The sequence below is a fragment of the Equus quagga genome, chromosome 1 (assembly GCF_021613505.1).
Source record: "Equus quagga isolate Etosha38 chromosome 1, UCLA_HA_Equagga_1.0, whole genome shotgun sequence".
NCBI classification, from domain to species: domain Eukaryota; kingdom Metazoa; phylum Chordata; class Mammalia; order Perissodactyla; family Equidae; genus Equus; species Equus quagga.
The window spans coordinates 28,778,716-28,803,952 of NC_060267.1; the positions used below are offsets into that span (position 1 = coordinate 28,778,716).

Genomic DNA, 25,237 nt, shown 5'->3' on the forward strand with positions numbered 1-25,237 from the left:
CGCCCCCGCTCCCGCTCCCGCTCCCGCTGCCGCTCCCCGGCCAAGTGCGCGTGCCCGGCGGGAGCTGCGCCCCCTCCCCGGGAAGGCCGGGCGCTCGGCCCTGGAGGCCGCGCTCGCCCCGGCTCAGGCCTCTCACCGGCGCCGGGGGGCGGGGCCGGAGGCGGGGCCGGGGCGGCGGGGCGGGGCTCGCGCCGGGGCCCCCTGCTCCGCTGCAGCTTCGCCTGCAGGTCTCGCGGCAGGCGAGCTGCTCGGTCGCGTCCTCGGGCCCCATGGCAGCCCCCGGTTCCCCGACCGAATGCGGCTACATCCGGACAGTCCTGGGCCAGCAGATCCTGGGGCAGCTGGACAGCTCCAGCTTGGCGCTGCCCTCCGAGGCCAAGCTGAAGCTGGCGGGGAGCAGCAGCCGCGGCGGCCAGGCGGCCAAGAGCCTGCGGATCCAGGAGCAGGTGCAGCAGACCCTGGCCCGGAAGGGCCGCAGCTTCGTGGGCAACGGTGAGTGGAGCCCGCCGGTCCCTGAACGGCCGCGACCCCACCCCCTACCCTTTCCCCTACCCCTCCCTCACCCTCAGCGCCCTGGTGCTTCCACCAGCTGCTTCCTGGGGGTGCGGGACCGGGGCTTCTGCCCACCTGTTGCTCGCCGTCCCTTTGTATGACCCATCGCGCCTCAAGATTCAGGCCGGCTTACTTGAGGAAAGCACTCTTCTAAAATAACCTCGTACTCAGCTCTGTCATATATGTGTCTGTGTATATTAAATGCACATCTATATGTGAAACAATTCGGTCCAAGATTTTCACCCCTTCCTTAACCTGCTCCTCTCGCCTCCCATCCCCCCAGCCCCACCCGACGGGGGACTTAATCTGGAGGCTCCAGAAGTCTATAAACACTTTGCAATTCTTTGCGGAAATTTGGTATGATTATTTTTCTGCGAGAAAGCCCCCCTAGCTTTTATTAGGTTTTCTAAAGAGTCTATGACCCCCATAAATATTTTGTAAAAGAAACCTGGAAGTACTGGCGCTCCTACGACCGGTAAATTGGGATTGGGGTGCCTCGCCCAGGTATTTAGGGGCGCTCCGCCCAGCGTGCGGAGCGAGGGGTTGATCAAGGAAGTAAAATAAATTGGGTAGGAGGCTTAGGGCCAGGGAACAACTTCCCCCCCCCCCCCCCCCCCCCCCCGCGCGGAGGAGGAGAAGGAAGGGAACTTTGGCCCCTGCAGCAGCACCACCGCCCGCCTCCCTGCGCCCCGGCGACACCCTCGTGGGCACAGCGCTGGTCTCTCCAAAAACTTAAACTTGGAGGTGAAAGGGGTTTAAAAAAAAATACTATATTAGTAACTGATAATCAGGGGAGGTGGAAGGGGAAGAAGATAGCAAACCAGTTGTGGAAATTAGAGAAAACGATAAATCGTTTTCTCTCCTGTTAAAAGTCAGAGGATCGGAGCCACACAGTAACTCTTTTATTAGTTGTTTAATTTATTTTTTTCATTATAAAAGTATTAATAGGCCTATTGTAGCAAAGAGAAGAGGAAAGCAACTGAACAGTTAATTAAGTTGGGATATCAGTTGGTTTCCTGCAATGTTAAATTGTTTCTGTAGGAAGTAACTTGGGCAGTGGCAAATGCAGAACCCATTAGGGAAAAGAAAATTACTTGCAGATCACACCAGAGATTTCAAACAGCAGACCTTAGCAGGCTGTATTGTTTTCAATTTGTAGGAAAGAATCCTAAAGAATCAGGCAGTCGATATTTACATACTTGAAAGGTAGAGAGAAGATGTTAATGATTATGGTTACTGTAATTGAGTGCCTACTATGTGCTAAGAATTGGATTGTGTGGTTTGCATGCAGTATATTGTTTATGTTTCAAAAAAACCCATATGAGGTAGGTGTTTTAATCCCCATTTTATGGATGAGGAATCCAAGCGGTTAAAACTCGAGTTCCCACAGATAGTAAGTGGCATAACTGGTGTTTAAAGTCCCAAACCTGAATTTTTAAACCACTCGTCAGTTATATTTTTAAGACTTTTGGTTGTGAATACAAAGTGAGATTTTTATTAGACCCTAAGCCTCTCTATGGCCCCCTCTCGTTTTCCTCGAAATGAAATTGAGATAGTTCTGTGAGAGGAGGGAGGTTTAGATAGCACAGAACTGTCACAGTACATGGAAAAAAGAGCCTGAATTTACGTGTAGGAGTCTGACTCAAGATTCCAGGACAACTGAGGCCCATTTTTGACTAGTAGAGTTATTGCACCCCTTTAGTCTGTTGCAGGTCCAATGCTAAACTGGAACCAAACTAGCTTCTGCTGCTTTGAGGACACAAGGGGGATGCACAATAGATTTTCTTTCTTGCCCTCTGAGAATGGCTAGTCAGAAAGAGCAACCAGACATCAACTATTCCATAAATGGGGGGGATGAACAGAAGGAAGGGGAGCATTGCTGAGCTTCTCCTGTGTGCCTAACCCTGTTTACGAACATGTTTGCTTTTCCTCATGCTCTTAAAACAATTTTAGAAGATAGATATGAGGATCCACTTCACATATGAAGAATGTGTCGGTCTTTCGACGTTAATTGGACACCTTGTCCCAAACCCACACATGATCTGTTCTCTCTACCACATGGTAAATTCATGTTGCGTGGTGATTTCAGGAACCGTCAAACGAGTCTGTTCGTCATACAGGGCACTGTGCAGGTGCCGAGTTAAACATAGACCCTGCTTGCTTTAAAAGCAGGGAGTTTAAAATCTAAAGAAGGAAATCTCCCTCTGAACGAGTTATCAAATAAAAAGTGGCGAGCAACTCAGAAGGACAGCGAACACATTATGGAGTTGAGAATATGAGTTAGACTACCAGCTGAAGGGACTCTGGAAAGCTTCTTGGAGGAATTGGGATTTTAGATCACAAAAATTCAACAGGATTGGGGGCTCGCCCCGTGGCTGAGTGGTTAAGTTCGCGCACTCCCACTCCGCTGCAGGCGGCCCTGTGTTTCGTTGGTTCGAATCCTGGACGCGGACATGGCACTGCTCATCAAACCACACTGAGGCAGTGTCCCCCATGCCACAACTAGGTGGACCCACAACGAAGAATATACAACTATGTACCGGGGGGCTTTGGGGAGAAAAAGGAAAAAAAAAATCTTTAAAAAAAAAATTCAATAGGATTGAACATGAGGAGGTGGTTGGAGGAAGAGCATTCTAGGAGCGAACAGCAGAAGTATTTGTTGTTCACAGAATTGTGGTAGAACAAAGGACACTGTCCTAGTTCTTCTGCTTTAATGCTCAGGGCAACTCTTGAGAGGCTCTTCCAACTAAGGAACAAAGTGTTTGAAATATTTTGATTACAACAGGAGCTTCTCAGCAAGCTGAAATACCTCAGCAGCCTACACAGAAGTGCAAGTCAGTCAGAGAGATAAGGCAGCAAACAGCTACTTGCTTTAGAGCCTCAGTTTTTTGAGTCTCCGAAAAGTAATCAGCTTCAAAGGAATTTAACATGAACATGCCACAGAACAATTACCAGGGGTGGTTGGTGTGTGTTGTATAATTGAAGTTGTTTGGGAAAGGTCTGGGGGCCGGTGATGGTTGTATTGTTTTTATTGTTTCCGTGTTCGTATTGTGACTCTAAAGTTGAAACAGGCAAGCAATTGTTGAAAACAGTGCTGGTCTGGAAAGAATCCTGTATCAACACAAGAAATTCCGGGAAGAAACGACCCTGGTGTTAACTGCTGTTGGCTCCAGGGCCCTGGAGAATTCTGAATTGTTGACATACCTGTAAGATTGAGGCAGCAGATAATCTGCTGAAAACAGAGATGAGATAAATGTGGCTGGCTTGTTGATAAGTACCCTGCAAGGGTCTTTAATCCATCACCTTCTCTCTAATGCCTTAGCATAGGTGGGTGAGTTTCCTTGTACATCACTGTAACTTTTGCTGTTATTTTAAGCTGTGCTCAACATTTTAAAGTTGGCTGTAACTCTTGAGTGAGCTGGGGAGCCAGGAGGTCAGAGATGTGAAGCAGCATTGTGAATTGAGTCTATATAGTAGGGAATTTTAAAAATTCTTTGATAAAAGTCAGACAGAAGACATTTAAGAATTGCAAGCCCACAACTAGAAGGACGTGCAACTAAGATATACAACTGTGTGCAGGGGGGTTTTGGGGAGATAAAAGCAGAAAAAAAAAAAAACGATTGGCAACAGTTGTTAGCCCAGGTGCCAATCTTTGAAAGAAAAAAAAAAGAATTGCAAGTGTTAGCAAAGGGAAAAGTTTTAAATGTCCATCTCCCATTTATTACACTTACTTTGAAAGTACTATGACTTTATTTTATTAACAGTTCCCTGGATGTCTGTGTGGGAAGAAAGTCATGTTTTAAATTGTTATATGTAGTACTTATAAAACAAAACGAACAATATCCTAATAAAATTTACAACGTCTTTGGAAATCTACTGTTAAAACTTGAGGTGTGCCATTTACATAGATGGTTTCCCTGGCCAAGATGTTTTGAATATCTGTGATCAGAAGGAATTCTGGAGGAAGAACTGAAAATTGCCTAAAGTAGCATAAAAAGGCAATTAATAGGTGTTCAGGGTGACTGGGGGCAAATGGGGGGGCGAGTGAAGAGAGTTAGACATTGTTTAAATCCTGTATTGTTTGCCAAAAAGGAATTCCAGGAATGAAGCAATTCTGAGAGCGAGGTGACTAGTCATTCTGAAAGTGGGAAGAATCAGGAAAGGGGGGGAAATGTTAGATGGTGGGAGGGCAGGGGCACGGCCGCGCTGCTATGAATGAAAGGTGTCAGTACTGCCAGCTGATTTCATGTGTCTCCATATCTGCCTAATATAGCCCACGGGCCACTTTTTGTTTAGTGTCTAACAGATCCATTGCCATGAGTAGCAAAAAAGGTATGTGAGTTTTTTAGAAACTCTTCTGAATATAATTAGAGGCAATAGAATGTTAACAAAATGGTGATTACAGAAAAAAAACTCCCACCCCTAGACATGGTGAGAACACATGTTTTATGCAGAAAGTCTTGAATGAGGGCGTGGTGGGGATCTTGGGAATCATTGAACTGTAGCAGTGTTTGGTTAGAAAAGTACCTTGCTATATGTGTTACAGATAAGATGCAGGAAATTACCTTAAAGAGAAGCAGACTGTTCACTTAGGCTTTTTAAAAGACTCCATTAATGTTATCTATGTGCTAGTGGTTCCAATCATGGGAACAGAGGGGAGCTCACTTGAATTAGATATTCTAGGTATTTGCTGTTCACGTTGGCTCATTCTCCTAAAGTGCTGTTTTGGATATCAGCTTTAATTTTTTTCCCCCATGTATTAAAATAGGCTAAGTGTGTTTACGATATTTTATCTTCAAATAGTTGACATTGATTTTACACTCAAATTGAATGATCTGATCCATAAAAATTATTAAAAGCTTTGTTTTTTCTTTCCTGAGAAGAGCAAGCATTTTATTGGCAACCTAGCTATGATAGCAGGGAAATATAATAACAGATATGTTGCTAAAACTTCTGCAATTTATAAATCAGACTTGATTAATATGGTCTGTGGTAAGATTGATTGCATCTCAGATGACATTCAAGAATTTTTTTTTTAATTAAGATTAGCAACTGAGCTAACATCTGTTGCCAATCTTTTTTTCTTCTTCTTCTCCCTGAAGCCCCCCAGTAAGTAGTTGTATATTCTAGTTGCAGGTCCTTCTGTTTGTGCTATGTGGGACGCCGCCTAGGCATGGTTTGATGAGTGGTGCTAGGTCCATGCCTAGGATTTAAACCAGCAAAACTGTGGGCCACTGAAGTAGAGCGCGTAAACTCAACCACTTGGCCACAGGACGGCCCCAAGAATTTTAAATTATACAATTCTGAGATAAACGTTGGACTCCAGCTATTTTGTGCATGTGCACAAATGTATGAAGACGTGAATACCATATCCCTCCGGGGGAATTAAACAGTAAAAGGCAGTGTTGCACGTGGGAATAGACAAAATTAGAAGAAAACTTAATCTTTGTATTAGAGTGAGCCATCTCACTCTGCTGACTTACTAGGGTAAGAATAATAAACAGAATTTCAGGTCCTCTTACAATAGACATGTTAAAAAATTTATTATGTATCTTTTGTGTAATGCCATTAATGATGATTGGATATTGGGACATAAAAACAGTTGTTATGTTAACGAAAGTGCTTAAAGATGAGCAAAGGAGCCCAATATGTAGACTTAGATAAAAATGGACATTTTGAAAAAAGAACTTTGAGCATTTGAAAACATAACTCACCATTAATCTTAAAAGAATCTGCATATTTATATTCTTGGAATAATCAGCTTTAGGCTTAACAATGCTGATTGGCCAAAGCATCATAATCAAGGTTCTGCAATTCTTTGATTTCCAGAAGAACGTATTGCTCACTAGAATCTTAATAAATTCTTCCCACTAAATCTTAAATCTCACTAATCTGTGGGATGGGGAGGACCAGAATCACATCGGAATTACTGTATCTTGATTACCTTTTTCTTTGAAGGAGGAAAACAAATGCGAACTTTTCTTGACAGATAATAGGCACTTATTATAGACCTCCAAAATAGTACAGATAAATACACAAGCCATACAGATAACAGAATGACAGTAAATATTTATTGTTCAGATGTAGAATCAACCTTTGCCAAAACGAACATGGTCAGTTTTTCTAATCACTCAGAGAGGCTGCCTGCGTTTAGGGGAAAGAATTTTTTCTTCTTCTTTATATTCTCAGAATGACAGAGAAACAGTAGAAAATATTTGAGCGCCCTCCGTCCACCCCGAGACAGAAAACACATGCCACTACCGTCCTCACATTTTGGCTCCGCTGTGGCGATCCACAGGATGGATGGCGGCCTTAAGGATTAGTGCAAACTGAATTTGTGTAACTAGCGTATTTTGAATGAACAAAGAAATATGACTAATCAACAATTAACTTGTCAAGCGCTGATACAGGACTGAGCTAGAAGTGGTAGTAAAAGATATGATTCTTTATGTCAGGGAGGTAAAAATTTACCTGGAAGATATGACAGCCTCTTCCTGCTCTAATCTGGCCTCACTCCAGTCCATTTTCCACCTAGCTACTAAACTTTGTAAAATCTCATCCCATTATTTCCCGATTTAAATTCCTTCGCTTTCTTGCTGTTATCTACAGGAGTCAAGTCCTCCCTGAACCTGGCATTCCAAGTTCTTCATGATCCGATGCCTGCAAATGCTCAAACTTCATCCTTTCGCTGCTGCTCCCACACCTTACCCAGCAAACATGTGCGATTTATCTTGCTGGGTGTTCCTGCCCCTATCCTGCCCCCGCCCTCCCCCCCCCTGCACCCCAGGTCTACTCCTCCCTCCCTTCTCTTGGCCCACTTAACTCTTACACGCCCCTTAAAACACAGTTCAGTTGTGCCCTGGTAGAGGTAGCCTGCCTTCACCCCTCCTCCACCTCATAGTATGGAGGGAGATCTTGACTGCAAGTCAAAGACTGGATCATTGTGAGTCACAGAAGATGTTTCAGCAAGGGAGAAACTTGAAAAAATGCAGGGGTTTTCCGAAAATACATTTGGCAGATTTGGTGGATTTAAAGGAAAAGGTACAGCACTTATGAATCCGTTGGGAGGGAAGAGGTTAGCCCTGGCAAGTGAGAGGCAGTGGGAGTATCAGGATTTGAGATTCATTACAAAAACCCATAGTGATTTTTTTTTTTAAAGCAAATAGAATTAAATTTGTGAGTTCAGAAAATTCATCTTTTTGGCTATTGGTTGCATCATTGTGAGTACAATGGGATGTTTGTCATTGCGGTTCTAAAGTCCTACAAGTAATCATTATGAGATGTCTCAGCAAATGAATTGGGAGGCATGCCAAAGTAAGGAGACAAGTTGCAGGAATTAATAGATTTAGGAACTTCCAGGTTGTGTCAACTTCACCAGTGTGCTAAGTTACCAGTCTATAATCACAAGTTGTGTAATCACATGTTTTGGCTACTCAAACAAAATACGTGAGATAGACACCTGCAATTTTATATAAAAGGGCCTTTTTAATGTTTCTTTGTGGTTATCTAGAGCAGTAATTTGAGGATTGCCCCCCAAAATGCCATAAACTAATGTGTCAGAGGATAACCTCTACCTGCTTAATGGGCTCCTGCAAAATAAGACTTCTGGTGGCTGGTTGGTTTATTGCGTGAGTGATAATAGCCATTGTCTAGTCACATAGTGGCACATGGAGCATGTGGCCTGTTTTCCCGAGAGAGCTGGTCTGTCGCTGGCAAATTCAGCTTTGTTGCAAGGCAGCTCAGCAGTGCTCACCACTTTGCCACCAATGCCAACTCCTGGTGTATTCAACTTTGTAAGAACTCATAGCCAGTACTTTGCAACTGTATGCCTGGTACACTGAGTTGTTGCTCCTGGTTATGTGAGCTGTGTTAACTGGTCACAATAAACAGCACTGCACACTTTTTGTTAGTTTTTCAATTATGCAAAGCCTTATTAGACTTTGATCTGCTTTAAAACAATTCTTCACTGCAGTTTTTTAAACCAACAAATTCTGCTTATTTTCCAGCCTGAGCAAGTGCTTAACTGAGTTGTATGCAAGGGGTGGGATTGTGGTTTCCATAAGTATCTGTTCACTTTTCTTAGAAAGTAAGGATAGGGGCGAGCCCCGTGGCTGAGTGGTTAAATTCACAGGCTCCGCTTGGGTGGCCTGGGTTTCACTGGTTTGGATCCCGGACGCGGACATGGCACCGCTCATCAAGCCATGCTGAGGTGGGATAAGCACAACCAGAGGGACCTACAATTAGAAGCTACAACTATGTACTGGGGGGCTTTGGGGAGAAAAAGAAGGAAAAAAAAAGATTGGCAACAGATGTTAGGGCAGCTGCCAATCTTAAAAAAAAAATAGAAAAGTGGGGCTGGCCCACTGGTGCAGCAGTTAAGTTCACACGTTCTGCGTCTTGGCGGCCTGGGGTTCACCAGTTCGGATCCTGGGTGCGGACATGACATTGCTTGGCACGCCATGCTGTGGTAGGCATCCCACATATAAAGTAGAGGAAGATGGGCACGGATGTTAGCTCAGGGCCAGGCTTCCTCAGCAAAAAAGAGGAGGACTGGCAGTAGTTAGCTCAGGGCTAATCTTCCACAAAAAAAAGAAAGTAAGAATAGAAGAAGATAAAAGAAGTGGATTTTTTTTTCTGCTTTTTAAATGTAAGTCCAGGGAAATGAATCCTATGTTGTATGCCCACACAGGCCAACAAAAATGCTTCGGCAACTCTGGAGTACCGGTGTATGGTTCTTGACGGGTCCTAACATGTTTCGTGTTTTCTTGTAAGTTCCTACTTTTGTTAGTAAATGACTTTAAGGAACTATTTAAATATGAATTGCTATACAAATTCCTTCTAATAAGTTTCAGAATGTCATGTCTCACCTGTAGTGACATGCCCCCAGTTTTAGACTAATGGAAAAAGTTAAATCTTTTTAAGGGTTGTGGAGAAAGAGAGCTGTTGTTACCCAGAGGTTGCTGTAGAAAGACCAAATACAAGAAGATGATAGCTTTGAAGACTGCCAGGCTCTCTTCCCCCCAGAAAGACCATTGTGAATCCCCACTGTGAAGACAACGGCTTGTGATTGTGAACACAGCTAAGCGTAGTATTTAAATCAATACCAGTAGTGAACACCTACTGAGTTCTCTGCATACATTTAACCATACGTGTTTCCATGGGAATTTCTAACACCTTCATCTCTACAGATTGTCCTTTTAGAGCTCAGTTTTAATGAAATCAGTTTTTTAACCACGCTCAGAGAGTGCTAGAAACTTGAAAGAAAAGATGCTTTTCTGAATGTGAATGCTACTCTCTCCTCTCTGATGAAAGCAGGTTATATAAAGGTTTTGTTTGTTTAGCGATTCTCTATCATCTACTTACCGTAATGGAAACTGTGGTTGATTTTTCAAACGTTCCCGGATATAAGTAATGGAGTCACAATAGAGGCTTGTCAATTTGATTTCATAAATATATTAAATTTAACCAATTAGGTAATAAAGCGGTTCACAAAACCCACAGAGAAAAAAACTGATTATGGAAACCACTTTATTATTTTTAACCCTAACAATAATCCATTATTTTGGATAATGCTGGCATAGGTGACCAGAAACTAAGATATTTTCCTGCTAACAGCTGCTTGGGGATCACATCATTCGGACCAGGAAAGAGAGAAAATTACATTATCTTATGAGGTCTACACCTCTGCAGTCTTCGGAGCAATTTGGAATCCTTCCACCATCAAAAGCAACCCCCCCACCCACTCCCAGCCCAATCTCGACAGTGGCTTTGGCCTGAATTGCTTCTTGTTTGAGGAAGGTGGAGTCTGACGTTGTTCCCTAACTACCTCCTTCATTTCCCTTAACGTGGGCTCCATAAAATGTCCCTGGTGCTCTTTGAAGAAAAAGTTCGGCTAATGTTGCCCGAGTCAATATTAATCTGAAGTATTCCCTATAACTCATGACCTTGTGCAAGTGAAATAATGGACTGGAAAAACCGCAATCATGTCATCGTGATCCTCAGTGGCTGGATCAATCAAAAATAACCAGAAAAAGTCAAATTCAATACCACTGGTAAGTTTACCGGAATACAAACTCTGAAATACAACCACAGTGTCAATGAAAGCATCCAACTAGTTTCTCTCTCTTTCTAGAACAGATTAATTCATGAAAAAGTGTAAAAAGACAAATTTTTGTGACCCAAATTCTGTTTTAAAAACCGTATCTCTGTTTTGCATGTTGCTTTACAATTTTCGAAGCATTTGAATGTGTGCTTTCTCGGGTAAACGTCTCTCTCAGCAACTCGGTTAGTAGCTGGAATTTCAGGAAACAAATCTGAGTGATTTGTCCAGGCTCACAGAAAGTCGTGGAGTGGAGGCTCCAGACAAAGTCCATGGATTTCTTTGGCCTGGAAAAGATACCTACCTCCTTTTGTGAAGTAAATGAATGCTTTGAAATATACTCATGCCCTAATTTTCCATGATAGAAAATCTGGATTTTCACGTTGGATTTCTTTAAAGCAGATCGTACCTGTGTGTATAATATATTTTTATTTGCTTTCTTGTTTCCAATTTTTGTAAAAGGGCATGGCTGAATTATTTTATATGTTCCATAGTCATTATTATATATTTTATTCTCTGATTGAACAGAAAATCATGACTTGCCTTAAAGAGATTAGTTTCCATCCTGATTAATAGTTACCTTTTTTAAAAAAAAATTCCACTCAGTTCAAAATTTCTTTAAAATCTTAGAACACAGCTGCTAATTCAGCTTTAATCCACTGTACTGATCTCAAACTCATGACTGCCTAGGCAAATTAATCTGCATTATTTGTTGTTTGAGATTGGCCTTTTAACCAGAAAAACCATCTCCTGTGCCAGCCTGCGAGTGGAGTATCAGGAGTCACCATCTTTCTGGCACAGGAGGAGAGTCCATGGTTTAAATATCCAATCTTATTTTATTCCCTGTTACCAACCACGTTGTAGTTATTTTGGGAACCAGTAAACTAGTCTCAGTTCATTCATCTGAAAACTGAAGGAGAAGCTTCCTCACAAGGACTTACGTTGGCAAATGAAGAATTACTGTTTTTACAGAGTATTTGGAGTTGCCCACGTAAAGGTTCTGGAGGAAAGAGAATGATTGTTTTTGGTTCTCCTATCAAAAATGATGCTAATAATCCCTCCAGGGCATTGAGAAATGGCAGTTTCAGAAAAGCCACGATGCTATCAAACAGCAGAGACCAGTGGAAAGGAGGAACCCAGAGTTTCATCCTGTTATGAAATCTCTTTGCAATTTAAAGCAAGTAATTGAAGTTCCCCTGTTTATAAAGGGAGATGATAATAGCTGGCTCTGCATCACCGAATATTGAAAAGAAATGGATAAAATAATTTTTGAGCTCCTTAAAGAAAAGTAATATTGAAAGGTAAGGAGTTCGTGTAAGTTGCTTTAAAAAGCCTTACAACCCCCAGCAACAGTGTGAGTTCCACATTTTACTTCCACGGGCCTGATTCTAAAGCTCCCTGATCGGCTCTCTTGACACCGTTTCACTGGATCCTGTCCAAAGATTCTTACACATTTTAAAAAATCCTTGCAGGAATCTCAGCTTAAAGATGGAGAAACCCCCTATCAACTGTTCCTGAATATCTTTCTGCTCCTGGAAGTAGAGCAAGGGTGATACTGCAGGCGATGAGGGGCCCGAGGGGCCCACTGAAGGCCTTTTCTTGGATTTCTGAAATTGCACCCTTCATCATCTGCCACTTTATTATAGAGTAAGAGGAAATAACAGTTCCAGCTACCATCCATATATGCCATTAGTATTTTCCCATTCTAGATTGTCCCTGACTTTCATATATTCAGTGTTCATGCAATCTAAAATTTTGAACATGGGTACCCCGTAACTATTTTTTTGGTGAGGAAGATTGGCCCTGAGCTAACATCTGTTGCCAATCTTCCTCTTTTTGCTTGAGGAAGATTGTCACTGAGCTAACATCTGTGCCACTCTCCCTCTATTTTGTATGTGGGACACTGCCACAGCATGGTTTGCCGAGCGGTGTGTAGGTCCACACCCAGCATCCGAACCTGTGAACCCCAGGCCACCAAAGCAGAGTGTGCAAACTTAACCACTATGCCACTGGACCAGCCCTATAACTATTTTTTAAAAGACAATAAATTTGGATTCTTATGTATCAACTCACCAAAAATTTTCTGCCTGGACACAACCTCTGCAGCAAAGGCTTCTGTTTATTGGAGTGAGCCCAGTTTAAGCACTCCCCTCTACCCACCCCCTGCCCCCTCTCTACATCCCCAGTGCTGAGGGCACCATGGTCCCCAGACCCTTCAGGATTGGAGCCAGGATGTTCCCTGGGCCTGCCCAGCTAGCCTCCTTTCCCACACCACCAGGACCCTTGCAGCCCTGCCTCCCTGATAGCCCGTGGGGAGGGGTGGGGGAGAGTGGAGGAATAGTGGGGACGGAGTTGGGGACCACAGACCACCTGGGCAGCCTGGGCAGGAGCCTCTGGCAGCCATGGAGAGTTGAGTCCTTAAGGCTTCTCCCCACTTTTGCCCTGGGCTCATAGAGAAGATTGCTTTTCCTCAATCAGTGTCCATGTTCCAGGCATTTTCTGTCATCGAGGTTAAAAATAAAGGGGCTGCCTGACCTTTTGCCCGCCCTTGTGGATAAACCAGGCACCTAGAAACAGCAGATGCCTGGCTTCCCTCAACTTATCTGGTCTTTAGGGTGACAGTTACAAGCCTGCAGCTGTCTCCCCCAGGACCCCTTGAGGCCTGAAACTTGTTTACCAGCCAGATTGTTTGGCTCCAGGAAATAAGACACATATACAAACATAATTTGGGATGGATTCATACTTTTCAGCTCTCTGGCAGCAAGAGTCCCCATTCCCCTTCACCCTCAAAAGAACTTGTGAATCTATTTAACTTTATAAAATTTAGACTTTATAACCATTTATTGGAAGAGTATGTTGGTACGTTCCAGCTGTTTTGGAAAGGGACTGCCTGTGCTGTTGTATTCTCAACATCTTTCACGAGTCTCTGAAGCCTAGAAGAGTATTTTTTCCTCTGATTTCTAAAAGAATGCTACATGACACAAAAAGAAACTTTGGTTAAAATTATGGAACTAGAAATTACCTAGGTTTTAGAGATCTTTGATTATTTTGATTCGCTTTTTTTTTTTTGTAAGGCAGTAGGGGGTTACAGCAGACCAACAAATAAAAAGTGAGAGAAGGATAAAGGAGGTACAAGAGGATCACAATACTGACTTCAAACCACCCCCTCCTCAAAGAGGACTATTTTATTTATTTTATTTTTTAATTAGTTTCTTCAATTATTTATTTTATTTTATTATTTTTTATTTTTTTGAGGAAGGTTAACCCTGGGCTAACATCTGCTACCAATCCTCCTCTTTTTGCTGAGGAAGACTGGCCCTGAGCTAACATCTGTGCCCATCTTCCTCTACTTTATATGTGGGATGCCTACCACAGCATGGCTTGATGGGCAGTGCCATGTCCGCACCTGGGATCCGAACCAGCAAACCCCGGGCCACTGAAGCGGAACGTGCAAACTTAACCGCTGCACCACCAGGCTGGTCCCTTCAATTATTTTACTGAGGTCGTGTTGGCTTATAACATTGTGTAATTGCAGGTGTACACTATTATATATCAATTTCGGTATAGACTGCATCGTGCTCACCACCAGTAGTCTAATTTTTATCTATTACCAGAAATGTGTGTCCTTTTACTCCTTTCGACCTCCACCAGCCCCCGTCCCCCCTGGTAACCACTAATCTGTTCTCTTTATCCATGGATTTGTTTATCTTCCACATATGAGTGAAGTCATACATTGTTGGTCTTTCTCTGTCTGGCTTATTTCGCTTAACATAACCCCCTCAAGGTCCATCCATGTTGTTGCAAATGGGAAGATTTTGTCTTTTTTTTTAATAGCTGCATAGTATTCCATTGTATATGTATATGCCACATCTTCTTTATCCATTTATCAGTTGATGGGCACTTGGGTTGCTTCCACATCTTGGCTGTTACGAATAATGCTGCAGTGAACATAGGGTGCATATATCTCTTTGGATTGTTGATTTCGTGTGCAAGAAGGAGTATTTTAGGAGACAAGCATCCAGTGAGAGTCCCTGTCGGCCCCACGGAGCTGAGCAGGAAGGGGTGCCTCCTACTCAGTGTAGCAGGAGAGTGGGCTGGCTATTAGACCACCAAGCTGAGAAGAGCCGGGCGGTTCCACAGGAGCCCTCACTGGCAGTGCAGAGTTGATTTCCTCTGCTGCCAAACTGTCCCGTTGCCAAATACTTCAACCCCAGGCTTGACTGTTTCAAGCTGATCCGTATTCTCTTTGACCACACTGACCCACCTTGTTGTTTATACAGCCTGTCTTATCTGGTAAAGTTGAGTCACCATTATATTTATTGTCACCTTTATATTTCTTGCCTACACCTGCTTGCTTCTCGGAAGGTTCTGAGTTCCTGCCCTGGGAGTAGAGTTCTCGTCTGACTTAAGAAACTGCACTTTTATAGTATAGACCGTTAACCCATGGAATGATTCCCGGATTCTTCAGCCTCATAACGCTTTTGGATTTTTGTGAAAATCTCCTCTTTCCTTTCTTCCCTTTCCTCAAAAAGAACATTTATTTTAAACAAATAAATGACTACTTTAAAAAATTTTTTTTTAATTTTTAATTCAACTCTTATTTTGAAAAGCTCATACAGAATGTTGTGATAACCTTTGATCATTTGCCACACCCAAGGGTAATGTTAAACCAGCACTTCAAAACACTAATATAAATCTGATACTTGCTATTGGCCTTAATTACTTAAATTTAAAAAATATTATTGTTATACAGTCTTGAACTACTGATTGGCCCATATATATCACTTTAATATATGCTTGATTGTAGGAAATCTTCACCGAACCAGCAGTGTTCCTGAGTATGTCTACAACCTCCACTTGGTTGAAAATGATTTTGTTGGCGGGCGTTCCCCTGTTACTAAAACCTATGACATGCTCAAGGTAGGACACCAAAGAATATAACTCCTGTTATCGGATTACCATGTGAATGTTTTTAATCTTCCATAGACTATTTTTTTAATATTTACATTTCCCAAGTATTACTATTTCCTGAGTAAATTATGAGAAGATTGATTTTGTGTGGATGCCATGGAAAACTGGGGACTGTAAATGATGTCAAACTCCAGTGCAAATAACTAGTCAACCAAATCCACCAGGTCTTATGTAAAAACAGATTTTTACCCAGAAAGGGGCCAACTTCTCCATGTGATTCCGAGAAATGGACACCTTGTATAATAGTCCTGGAAGAGTTAGTCTTCAACGAAGATGAAAACTGATTTATGCCTCGTTTAAACTTTATTTCTGTCTTGTGCAGACAGGCACCACCGCCACTTACGAAGGTCGCTGGGGGAGAGGAACTGCTCAGTACAGTTCACAGAAGTCCATGGAAGAAAGATCCTTGCGGCAGCCTCTGAGGAGACTTGAGATTTCTCCAGACAGCAGCCCTGAGAGGGTGCATTACTCACACAGTGATTACCAGTACAGCCAGAGAAGCCAGGCCGGGCACACTCTGCAGCACCAAGACAGCAGGAGATCCACGCTGCTTATGCCCCCAAGATACGCTCGCTCAGAAATTGTTGGTTTAACCCACTCTGGGGCCGTGAGCAGACATCGCCACTATGACACTTACCATCGACGGTACCAGTACGGGTCTGTTAACGATTCTGTTGATGGTGCCCCTGTCAACCCGCTGGTGTTCATGTACCCCAGGCCTGGGACCAGCTACAGCATGGGCAACCTCTTAGAGAAGGAGAACTACATGACTTCAGGGTCTGTTGCTGGGCAGGTGAAGCCGCTGGTGCCCCTGCAGCCCATCAGTCAGAACAGGGTCAATCGGGCCTCCTGGCATCAGAGCTCCTTCCACAGCACCCGCACGGTGCGGGAAGCTGGGCCCAGCGTCACTGTCGATTCAGGCGGGAGGAGGACGCACATGACCGTTGGCCAAGCGGCCGCAGGAGGAAGTGGGAACATGCTCGTGGAGAGGAGCGCTTTCACTGACTCCCACCTTGGGTGAGTCCCCTTCTCAATCTGCAGCGCAGGCGGTGCCAGCACGTTCTGTTCCCGCAGCCCTTACAGCATGAGCTGGCACTTCTGGGGCTGCAGAGAAAGGCTTCCAGAGATAAGTGATTAAAATAATGACTTTTCAGGCAGCTGCCTAATTGACAGATTAGCCTATTTACCTCGGGGACAGGGGCCAAGCTACCTGTTCAAATGGCAACTTTGCAGGGAAATGTGACTTTGAGTCCATCTGTTCCAAATTAGATGCTGGCTGAAGGGGTGGCTAACCCTTGGCTATGTGAAAATCTGCTGTGAACGAGAGCTAGCTCCAAGGTAGACCAAGAACTGGATAATTGCTTGCATTTTCTCAATCCTTCCTTGAAATTAAGGAAGGAAAAAGGCAAAAGTGCTTATTCCTGGTGCTAGGCATGACCCTCAGATGTGATTTTGATAACTACCATCATAGAAAGACTGAGAGCTAAGCAAAGGCAGGTAATTTCCAGATGTCTCTTTCTTGCCTTTGTTTCCTGATACTTTTACTTTTTGATTCTAGTATCAGTGATTGGAGGGTATTTTTTGGCAATTCTGAATAATTAACTGAATTTTCAAAGTCATTCTTTTGTCTCTCCCATTTACTTTATGGCTTCACTAATTTAGTCTGTGGAACTTGACCCTTATTCAAATTTAATACTGAAGCACAAATTTCATAAACTGGGGAAGTTACTAAAAGAAAGGTTAAGGGGCCGGCCAGGTGGCGCAGCGGTTAATTTCGCACGTTCTGCTTCTTGGCGGCCCAGGGTTCGCTGGTTCGGATCCCGGGTGCGGACATGGCACCGCTTGGCACGCCATGCTGTGGTAGGCATCCCACATATAAAGTAGAGGAAGATGGACACGGATGTTAGCTCAGGGCCAGGCTTCCTCAGCAAAAAGAGGAGGACTGGCAGTAGTTAGCTGAGGGCTAATCTTCCTCAAAAAAATAAAAAATAAAAAAAGTAAAAGAAAGGTTGAGAGATGGATAGATGATTAAATCAGTATCTCCTGAAATGATGATGTGATATCCTTGCGGTAGAGTATTAAATATGTGATTTTTGTTTGATTTCTAAAGTTGCTTAATGGAAGTTGTTACCTTTAATCATCCCTTTAAGTGAAATTGTGCGGTATGCTCATTGACTAGGCAGGCACTGGTAATAAAAGATGTGAGGGCTAACCTAATCTTTTTTTTTTTGAGGAGGATTAGCCCTGAGCTAACTACTGCCAATCCTCCTCTTTTTGCTGAGGAAGACTGGCCCTGAGCTAACATTCATGCCCATCTTCCTCTACTTTATACGTGGGATGCCTACCACAGCATATCTTTTGCCAAGCAGTGCCATGTCCGCACCCAGGATCTGAACCGGCGAACCCCGGGCCGCTGAGAAGGGGAACCTGCGCACTTAACCACTGTGCCACCCGGCCGGCCCCCAGGGCTAACCTAATCTTGAAGCAGGAAATATTTCTTGTAAAGTAAAATTGAGCATGAGACTTCTAACATTTTTTGTAGAAAGCAGATGTTTGTCAATATGGACACAGTTATAAAGAAGAAAAATGCATGAGGTAATTATTTATGGAGGCAAAAGCTGATCAAGTCTTTTAAATGGATAATTCAAAGTTTATTAAATGTCTTCGATAGACTAGGATTTGTGCTCAGCACAGTTTTAACAAAGTGATTTTAACAATAATAAAACTGTCCTGCCACATCCTCCAACAACTGGCGTTGTTCTCTTCCTCCATCTCTCTGTCTCCCACATTCTTCTTAAACTACCCTGTCACTTTCCAGTCTCTCATCAACCCACTGCAATATGGCTTCAGTCCTCACCATTTCACTGAAACATTCTTCTCACCAGTGTAGCAGTGACTGCCTTATCACTACATGCAGAGCAGACATGTACAGCCCTTATGCTACTCACCCTAAGGGCAGCATTTGACACCACTCTCTCTGAAATTCTCTCTTCCCTTGGTTTTCAGGGTACCAGCCTCTCCTGGTTTTCCTCTCACTTCTCCAGTCATTTCTTCTTAGTCTTCCCTGATGCTCCTTTTCTGCGTGCCCAGAGAAGTCATCTCCCATAACCCTTCTCTTTCACATCTTGGCGCTGTTTCAGAGAGTCCTATGGACTACACTTGTATCCTGTGATTCCTAAGGTTTTCTCTTCAGCACTATCCTCCACCCTGAATTCTAGAGCTCTGAGTATTTCTAATAGCCTCCTGGACATCCCAAACTCAGTATATCCAAAACTAAATTTATCAGCTCCTCCCTACCCTCTACTCCTAACCATCTCCTCATACTAAAGTCCTACCGTTTACAAACCTGCAAGTCATTCTTTTCCCTCCACAGTCACATGTCACCGAGCCATATTTTTATCTCCTTAATGGGTCTTCAATTTTTGCCTTTCTTTCTGTCTCCACGCATAGGTCTCTCTGCCTCTCGTCTTCCTCGCTCAGAACGGTTCCCTAGGACTGGTAGAATGATCTTCCCAAATCTGATGATTTCTCTCCCTAGTTTATAAACTTTCCAAAATTCCACCAAGTTTTTGTGGTTTTTAGCATGGCACACAAGGCCCATGTTTTCACCTCTGCTTATCATTCCAGTCTCATTTCTTTATACTCCCCTCTACCCTTCAATACTGCCATCCCCAGACACACCCCCACACAAACACTTAAGACACTTGGAACCTCTTTTACTCCCCTTAATGGAGGATATATTCATTCATATATTTCCTTCCTTCCATCCTCCCTTCCGTCCTTCCTTCCTTTCTCCCTCCCTCCCTTCCTTCTTTTATTATCTAGCTAGCTGGCTAGCTGTCTCTTTCACCTTCAGCATCTCTGGCTTTGCCTAGCTAGTCATGATCTGGATTTGGCTCACATACCACCTTTTTGTTGACCACGCCCCTCACAATCTAGTTTAGGTGCCCAGGTAGCTACACTGTGTGGGTGTCTCTCCTAGAAGAATATGTTGTGGTTACTCCTTTACTCATCTGCTCTCCCTCTAGACTTCGAGCTACTTGTAAGTGTCATCATCTTTGTATGATGCTTAGCACCCTAAAACAGAGGTAGGCCCATGATAGGCATCGTATAAATTTCTGATGAAAGAATGAATAAATTAAGGAAGGAATAAAATATGAACTCTTCACTTTTTGCCATCTAGGTTCTTTTGTTGCTCAAATTCTAGAAGAAATATTAACCATTCTGTTTCGGGTTATTGTTTTAATGGACAGGGTAAATTTTATTAGAATAATTAATTATATTTCAAAGAATAGAAGGAGCACTTTGGATCAGGAAATTTGAAATAAAGGGCAAGAAACCTATTTTTAATGATTCCCAAAGTTGCCATCCTGGAGAAATCATAGAAATGAACTCTTCTCAAAGATTTTGCTCTCTCTGGAAAGGAAAGGGGGTCAGAGGTATTTCCTAGAATAAGGAAAATAAATGATCAAAGTGGCATCTATGCCTGCCTCTCTTCTTTCCTCTGGGTGCCCCAGGGCTCATTTCAGTTCCCCAGGCTGCCGCCTGAGAGTCCTGCATCTGAGACCGTGTGCTTTGCTCTCCCTTGCCCTGCATCATCTCACATTTCCAACTCTATCCTGCCACTATTTTTTGGATTTACTTTACTGTGTTTAGTGAAAGTTCCACATGTAGAGAAGTGTTCTTTTACATTTGTGGAACATTCCTGTAGAGTAGCTAGATAAAACTATAAATCTATGTAATGACATAAGGTATTAAACAATGGATCTTTCCTTCCAACAAAAAAAATGACTGGTCAGACAGTTACTAATGCCGCTGAAAACCAAGACATTGGAGTAAAAGAGAGACAGTTAGCACCTGTTCTAAATGAGATTGATGAAAAAGGTTTAAGAAATCACCAAGTAAAAAATTCTAGACCGATTTTTCTGAAAATACAATTTGTGTACCTATGGGGGATCTGGTGGTCCCATAAATGAATATTAGCTTCCTCCAGTGTATCCTGCACTGCAGTAAGCACCATAAGAGATAAAAATTCAGTGAGATACATCATGGTCTCGGAGAGGATCAATGCAAGAGAAAGTAAGACACATCATCAAGTGCTAGGTTATGTGGTACAGACTAGTGTCTACAGGAATTCAGAGAACAGAAGAGCAGTGAGCTCTGGGAGTGGTAGAGGGAGACTAAGGGGAGAGACTGGCTCTCTGGTAGGATCACCAGTCAAGGTCGTGACAGAGTAGCACAGAGCAGAAGAGATGTCATATTAACTTCCCTCTGCATCCTCTTAATTACCAACTTCTTTAGTTCTTTGATTCTTCAAGTCTCTTTCAACTGTATCTTTCTTTCCATTTCCATTTTTAACAGCCCAGTTTCAGGTTTTAGTGCCTCCGCTTAGACTCCTGTAGTGCCCTTAAAACTGTCTCTAGAAACACGTATCCACTCCAAAGTCATCTTCCCGAAGTGGTGCTTTCATCATACTTAACATCTTTGAGAGGTAGGGAAATTCTCATTTCCTGAGCATCTAACAGCACACAGGAGCTTTCCCTTATCATCTCGTGTTTACTTGACCTTCAGAGGTGCAGCCCGATTCTGCTATCTGGGAACCAGCCTGGGGCAGGGCTGTGGTGTTAGTTGGCAGGAATGCTCGTTGCTGAGGGATTGCACACATAAAAGAAGTACCTTTTTTCCCCTATAATATCTTATATTCTGACCAGTGATGTTTTACATGCTTCCTCTTTCATTTTTAATTTACAGTGACTTCATTCTAACATATTAACTCAGGCTGTTGAAAAGATTCCCTTCCGGAGAATATGTTCAGGGGATATTTGATTCGGGAACAACTCCTCTTCCCGATCCTCTCCTCCCTAACTGCATCTTCCAAGCCACTTTTCTGCAAGCTTCAAGAAGTGTTTTATGAATGAGAGAGAAGGAAGAAAGGAGGAAAAGAAAGAGACAGAGAGAGAAAGGGATGGAGGGAGGAGTGGTGTGGGAGGAGAGAGGAGGAAAGGAATAGCTCTAGCTGAGGATATAGGGGCACAGGAAAGATTGCACACAAGTGATTGGAGTAGACTCTTGAAGAATGGATCAGAATTACGTAGAAGAATGGGCTTTCTAGAAAAATCAGAGAGAGTGGCTTGTGAAGAGGCATGCAGTGTTTAGAGAAGGCTTAAAAGTCTGGTGTGATTGGAGGATGGGATAGTCGATCAGAGGAGGGGGAAGAGAGGGAGTTGAAGATGGCGAGATGGAGCCAGATTGGGTCAGAACATACCCTGCCAGCATGTTATGGAGTTGGACTTCACAGGCGACAAGAAAACAGAAAATTGATGCTCTGACAGTTGAAGCAACCTTCTTGTGGAGGAAGGCTTCGCTCAGTTGGGGAATTGTTTTTCATATAAACTGAAGTAGCATTGGGTCGGCTGGGAGTGAATGCAGACCTTCTTTGTGAATCATGTTCAGGAGCATAAAGGATTAGAGTAATGGAATTATTTGTGGGTGTTAGAGGCTTGGGAAATTCAAACTTTCGTGACTTATTTATGAGTTATGAAGTTGATTAATGGCTGACTCTTTAAAAAAAAGTTGCATTAAACAGAAGGCTATTCTTATGTTATGAATGATCTTTCATCAGTTAAAACACCTGAAGGGATGGCTGGTAAAGACTTAAAATTATTACGAAGATTGAGACTTTGAGAGTTTTGATTTCTCTGTAAAGACATTGGAGTCCATGCATGTGAAATATTTCCATCTCTTTTAAAAGGTGTGTTTATATTAAATGAAAGTGACTCAAATTCTGGTTTCAGTGGTAATAACCTACATTTTTTACCGATTAAATTGACTCCTGAGGCACATTTTAAAATATGAGATCATTATATAATTCTCAGTATGGATGTTGGAGCCGTTCTGCTTCTTTTTTAATACCCCGATACTCATGAGGTAACACTTCTATGTTTGAACATGTGTTTCGGAAACAGTGGGTATTAGTTTTTAGTCATGAGGCCCATTACTCTTATCCTCTCACCTGTGCCACACCCACCCACACACAAACACACCATTCACAACATTACACACACTCACATCTGTACATCTGTGCATGTATTAGCAGGTTAGCCTGATGGAAGAGAGAATTTACTCACTGTGCTTGCTGGCAGGTATTGGAAAACACCCTCCCAGGATGTCTTTGCAATTTCCATTGCCTGGAGTGAATCAGGCATAACCCTCTTTGAAGCCCAAGAAGGGTCATAGGTTATCTTTAAGGCAAGTCTTTAGCTGCACTTCAAAGATGTTGCCGTCTGGAGTGTGGTTTCTCTGAGGCTATGCGTGAACGTGCTAACATCCATGGTGACAAGCGACTGCATGACCCAGTCGCCCTCCAGGCAGAAATAAAAGGGGGGAAGAAAACATAGTTCTATGAGGCATTTGGGAGTTATCGGTTTACAAGTAACAGTTTTATTTGTCCTTCATAAATTATGCTCTCTGTTTCAAACTGCATCAGATCTGATCATCACCCTACCTACCTAAATTAGTGAAGGACCAAAGTAGAGTACTAGATAGACATGAACTGTGTCATTACAGTGGCAAAGCGAATGGTAACAGAATGTGCATAAAATTGTTTTCTTTAAGAAAAAGGATATTTATAATCGCATTTAATCATTACCTTTCCTGATGGATTCTGTCACACTGACATGACTTATTTTAACAAAAGGAACTCAGTTTTCCTGGCTTTTACAGTTTATATACTGTTATATTCATTAAATAAGAACACTTTTAGAATGGTTTTTTAAAAACTCACTTTCAGGGAAAATATCAGATTCTGAGCAGCTCTGAGAAAAATCTAATGACTTTTGAGGGAAGATGTTTCTTTTACAGGTGTAACATTACCAGGGTAGGAATAATTTTTCATCTCTGTGACTAAATGTCTTTTAAGTGCCATGTAAAGTCTTATTGTGCTTTTTTTTTTATAGTAGTTCTTTTTCTTTTGAGGAAGATTAGCCCTGAGCTAACATCTGCTGCCAATCCTCCTCTTTTTGCTGAGGAAGATTGGCCCTGAGCTAACATCCATGCCCATCTTCCTCTCCTTTGTATGTGGGACGCCTGCCTCAGCATGGCTTCCCAAGTGGTGCCCTGTCTGCACCTGGGATCCGAACCTGTGAACCCCACCCGCTGAAGCAGAATGTGCATGCGAACTTAACCTCTGTGCCACTGGGCCAGCCTCATTATTGTGCTTTTAAACTCACTTTTTAATATGTAATTGTCATACTACACGTATTTATTTTAAATTGAGTTCAGGTTTTTTCTGGTTTATGTTATGATTCTGCTCAATTCAGTGACATCTTCAGAGGCTGGTCTGACGAGAGCTGGAGTGTTTCTGCTACTAGCTTCCTGTACCTTCTGATCTCGGGCTGATTTTTCTTTTGGCTGAAGAAGAGCCAAGACTTAGGTGTTCTAGGTGCTTCCCCATATTAGCCACATCATCTCTGGAGGATCAGGTTGATAGGCAGGAGGGAGCAGGTTTGGAATTTTGCTGAAACTGTGACTGTTTGTCTAGGAATGCAGACATGGAGATGACTCTGGAGCGAGCCGTGAGCATGCTCGACGCCGACCACGTGCCACCGTCCAGGATTTCTGCTGCCGCTACTTTCATACAGCATGAGTGCTTCCAGAAATCTGAAGCGCGGAAAAGGGTGAGTACCGTCTGAAGTCCTGTGCAAAACCAACACACTTTCACACCTATTATGGTGGCCCTGCACACTGAAGCCAATAATTTATTTAAATTTTTAAAAATCTTCATTGAGTTATATATATGGCAATTATAGCCCAATTTTTAAAAATAAAATAATGAAATAAAAGTTTTCATTGTGACTTTTTAATTGAAAAGAAATACACACATATTACCAAAAATAGTTTCCTGCAATTCAGAAACTTAGAAAGTCAGTCACTACACAAACCTCCCCCTTCTTTGTCTGTGTCCCCAACCTCCCCCTGTAGGACCATCCCCAGAGGCAGTTACTGTCCACAGTCTGTAGGTGTACTTCCAGATTTTCCTGAGAGGGAGGGTGAGGGGGAGAGAGAAGGTGTGTGTGAGTGAGTGTACGTTTTAGGCTATTGTTTTCTATATTTAAAAAAATATATATTTCCCAGTTTTTGTTTTCGTTAGACAATTTCATTAGCGTTCGATAACGGGTTCAGTGAACAGCTTTGTAGATAGAGCTTTTGGCATTTCCACAAGTGTTCCTGTAGGACAAATCCCCCCAAATGAAATTAATAGTCATTTTATGTTTGTTTCAAAAAGCGGCACATTTGTGGGAGAGGAAATCCTGATTCAAAAAGGTGTGCAGTGAAAAGTACGTTTCTCTCCCACACAAGACCCCAGCCTACCCCCCATCTCCTCCTTTCTCTCTCTCTCTCACTCTCCCATTCTCTCTCCTCCTCCCACCCACCGTCCTTCTCTGGCTCTCGTTCTGTCTTTCGTTCTGTCTCTCCCTCTCATCAGTTTTGGGGTATCTTTCCAGAGCGATTCTGTGCATGTAGAAACAATTATCGGATGGGTTGGTTGAGTCTCCTTTTTGGTTTAAAAGAAAATCACAAATGGTAGCAGATTACTTTCAGGACTCTGTGCCTTGT

At 42.9% G+C, this 25,237-nt stretch overlaps 1 protein-coding gene across 1 annotated transcript in view; it reads left to right on the forward strand.

Annotated features, from left to right (window-relative positions):
- Positions 1–204: 204 nt before the first annotated feature.
- Positions 205–25,237, forward strand: part of PKP2 (plakophilin 2) — an 84,132-nt gene continuing 59,099 nt past the window's right edge. The window contains exons 1-4 of the mRNA XM_046681695.1: positions 205–492; positions 15,459–15,571; positions 15,945–16,639; positions 24,162–24,297. Coding sequence (XP_046537651.1) covers positions 270–492; positions 15,459–15,571; positions 15,945–16,639; positions 24,162–24,297 — 1,167 coding nt within the window. The 5' untranslated portion in view covers positions 205–269. The remainder of the gene's footprint in view (positions 493–15,458; positions 15,572–15,944; positions 16,640–24,161; positions 24,298–25,237) is intronic.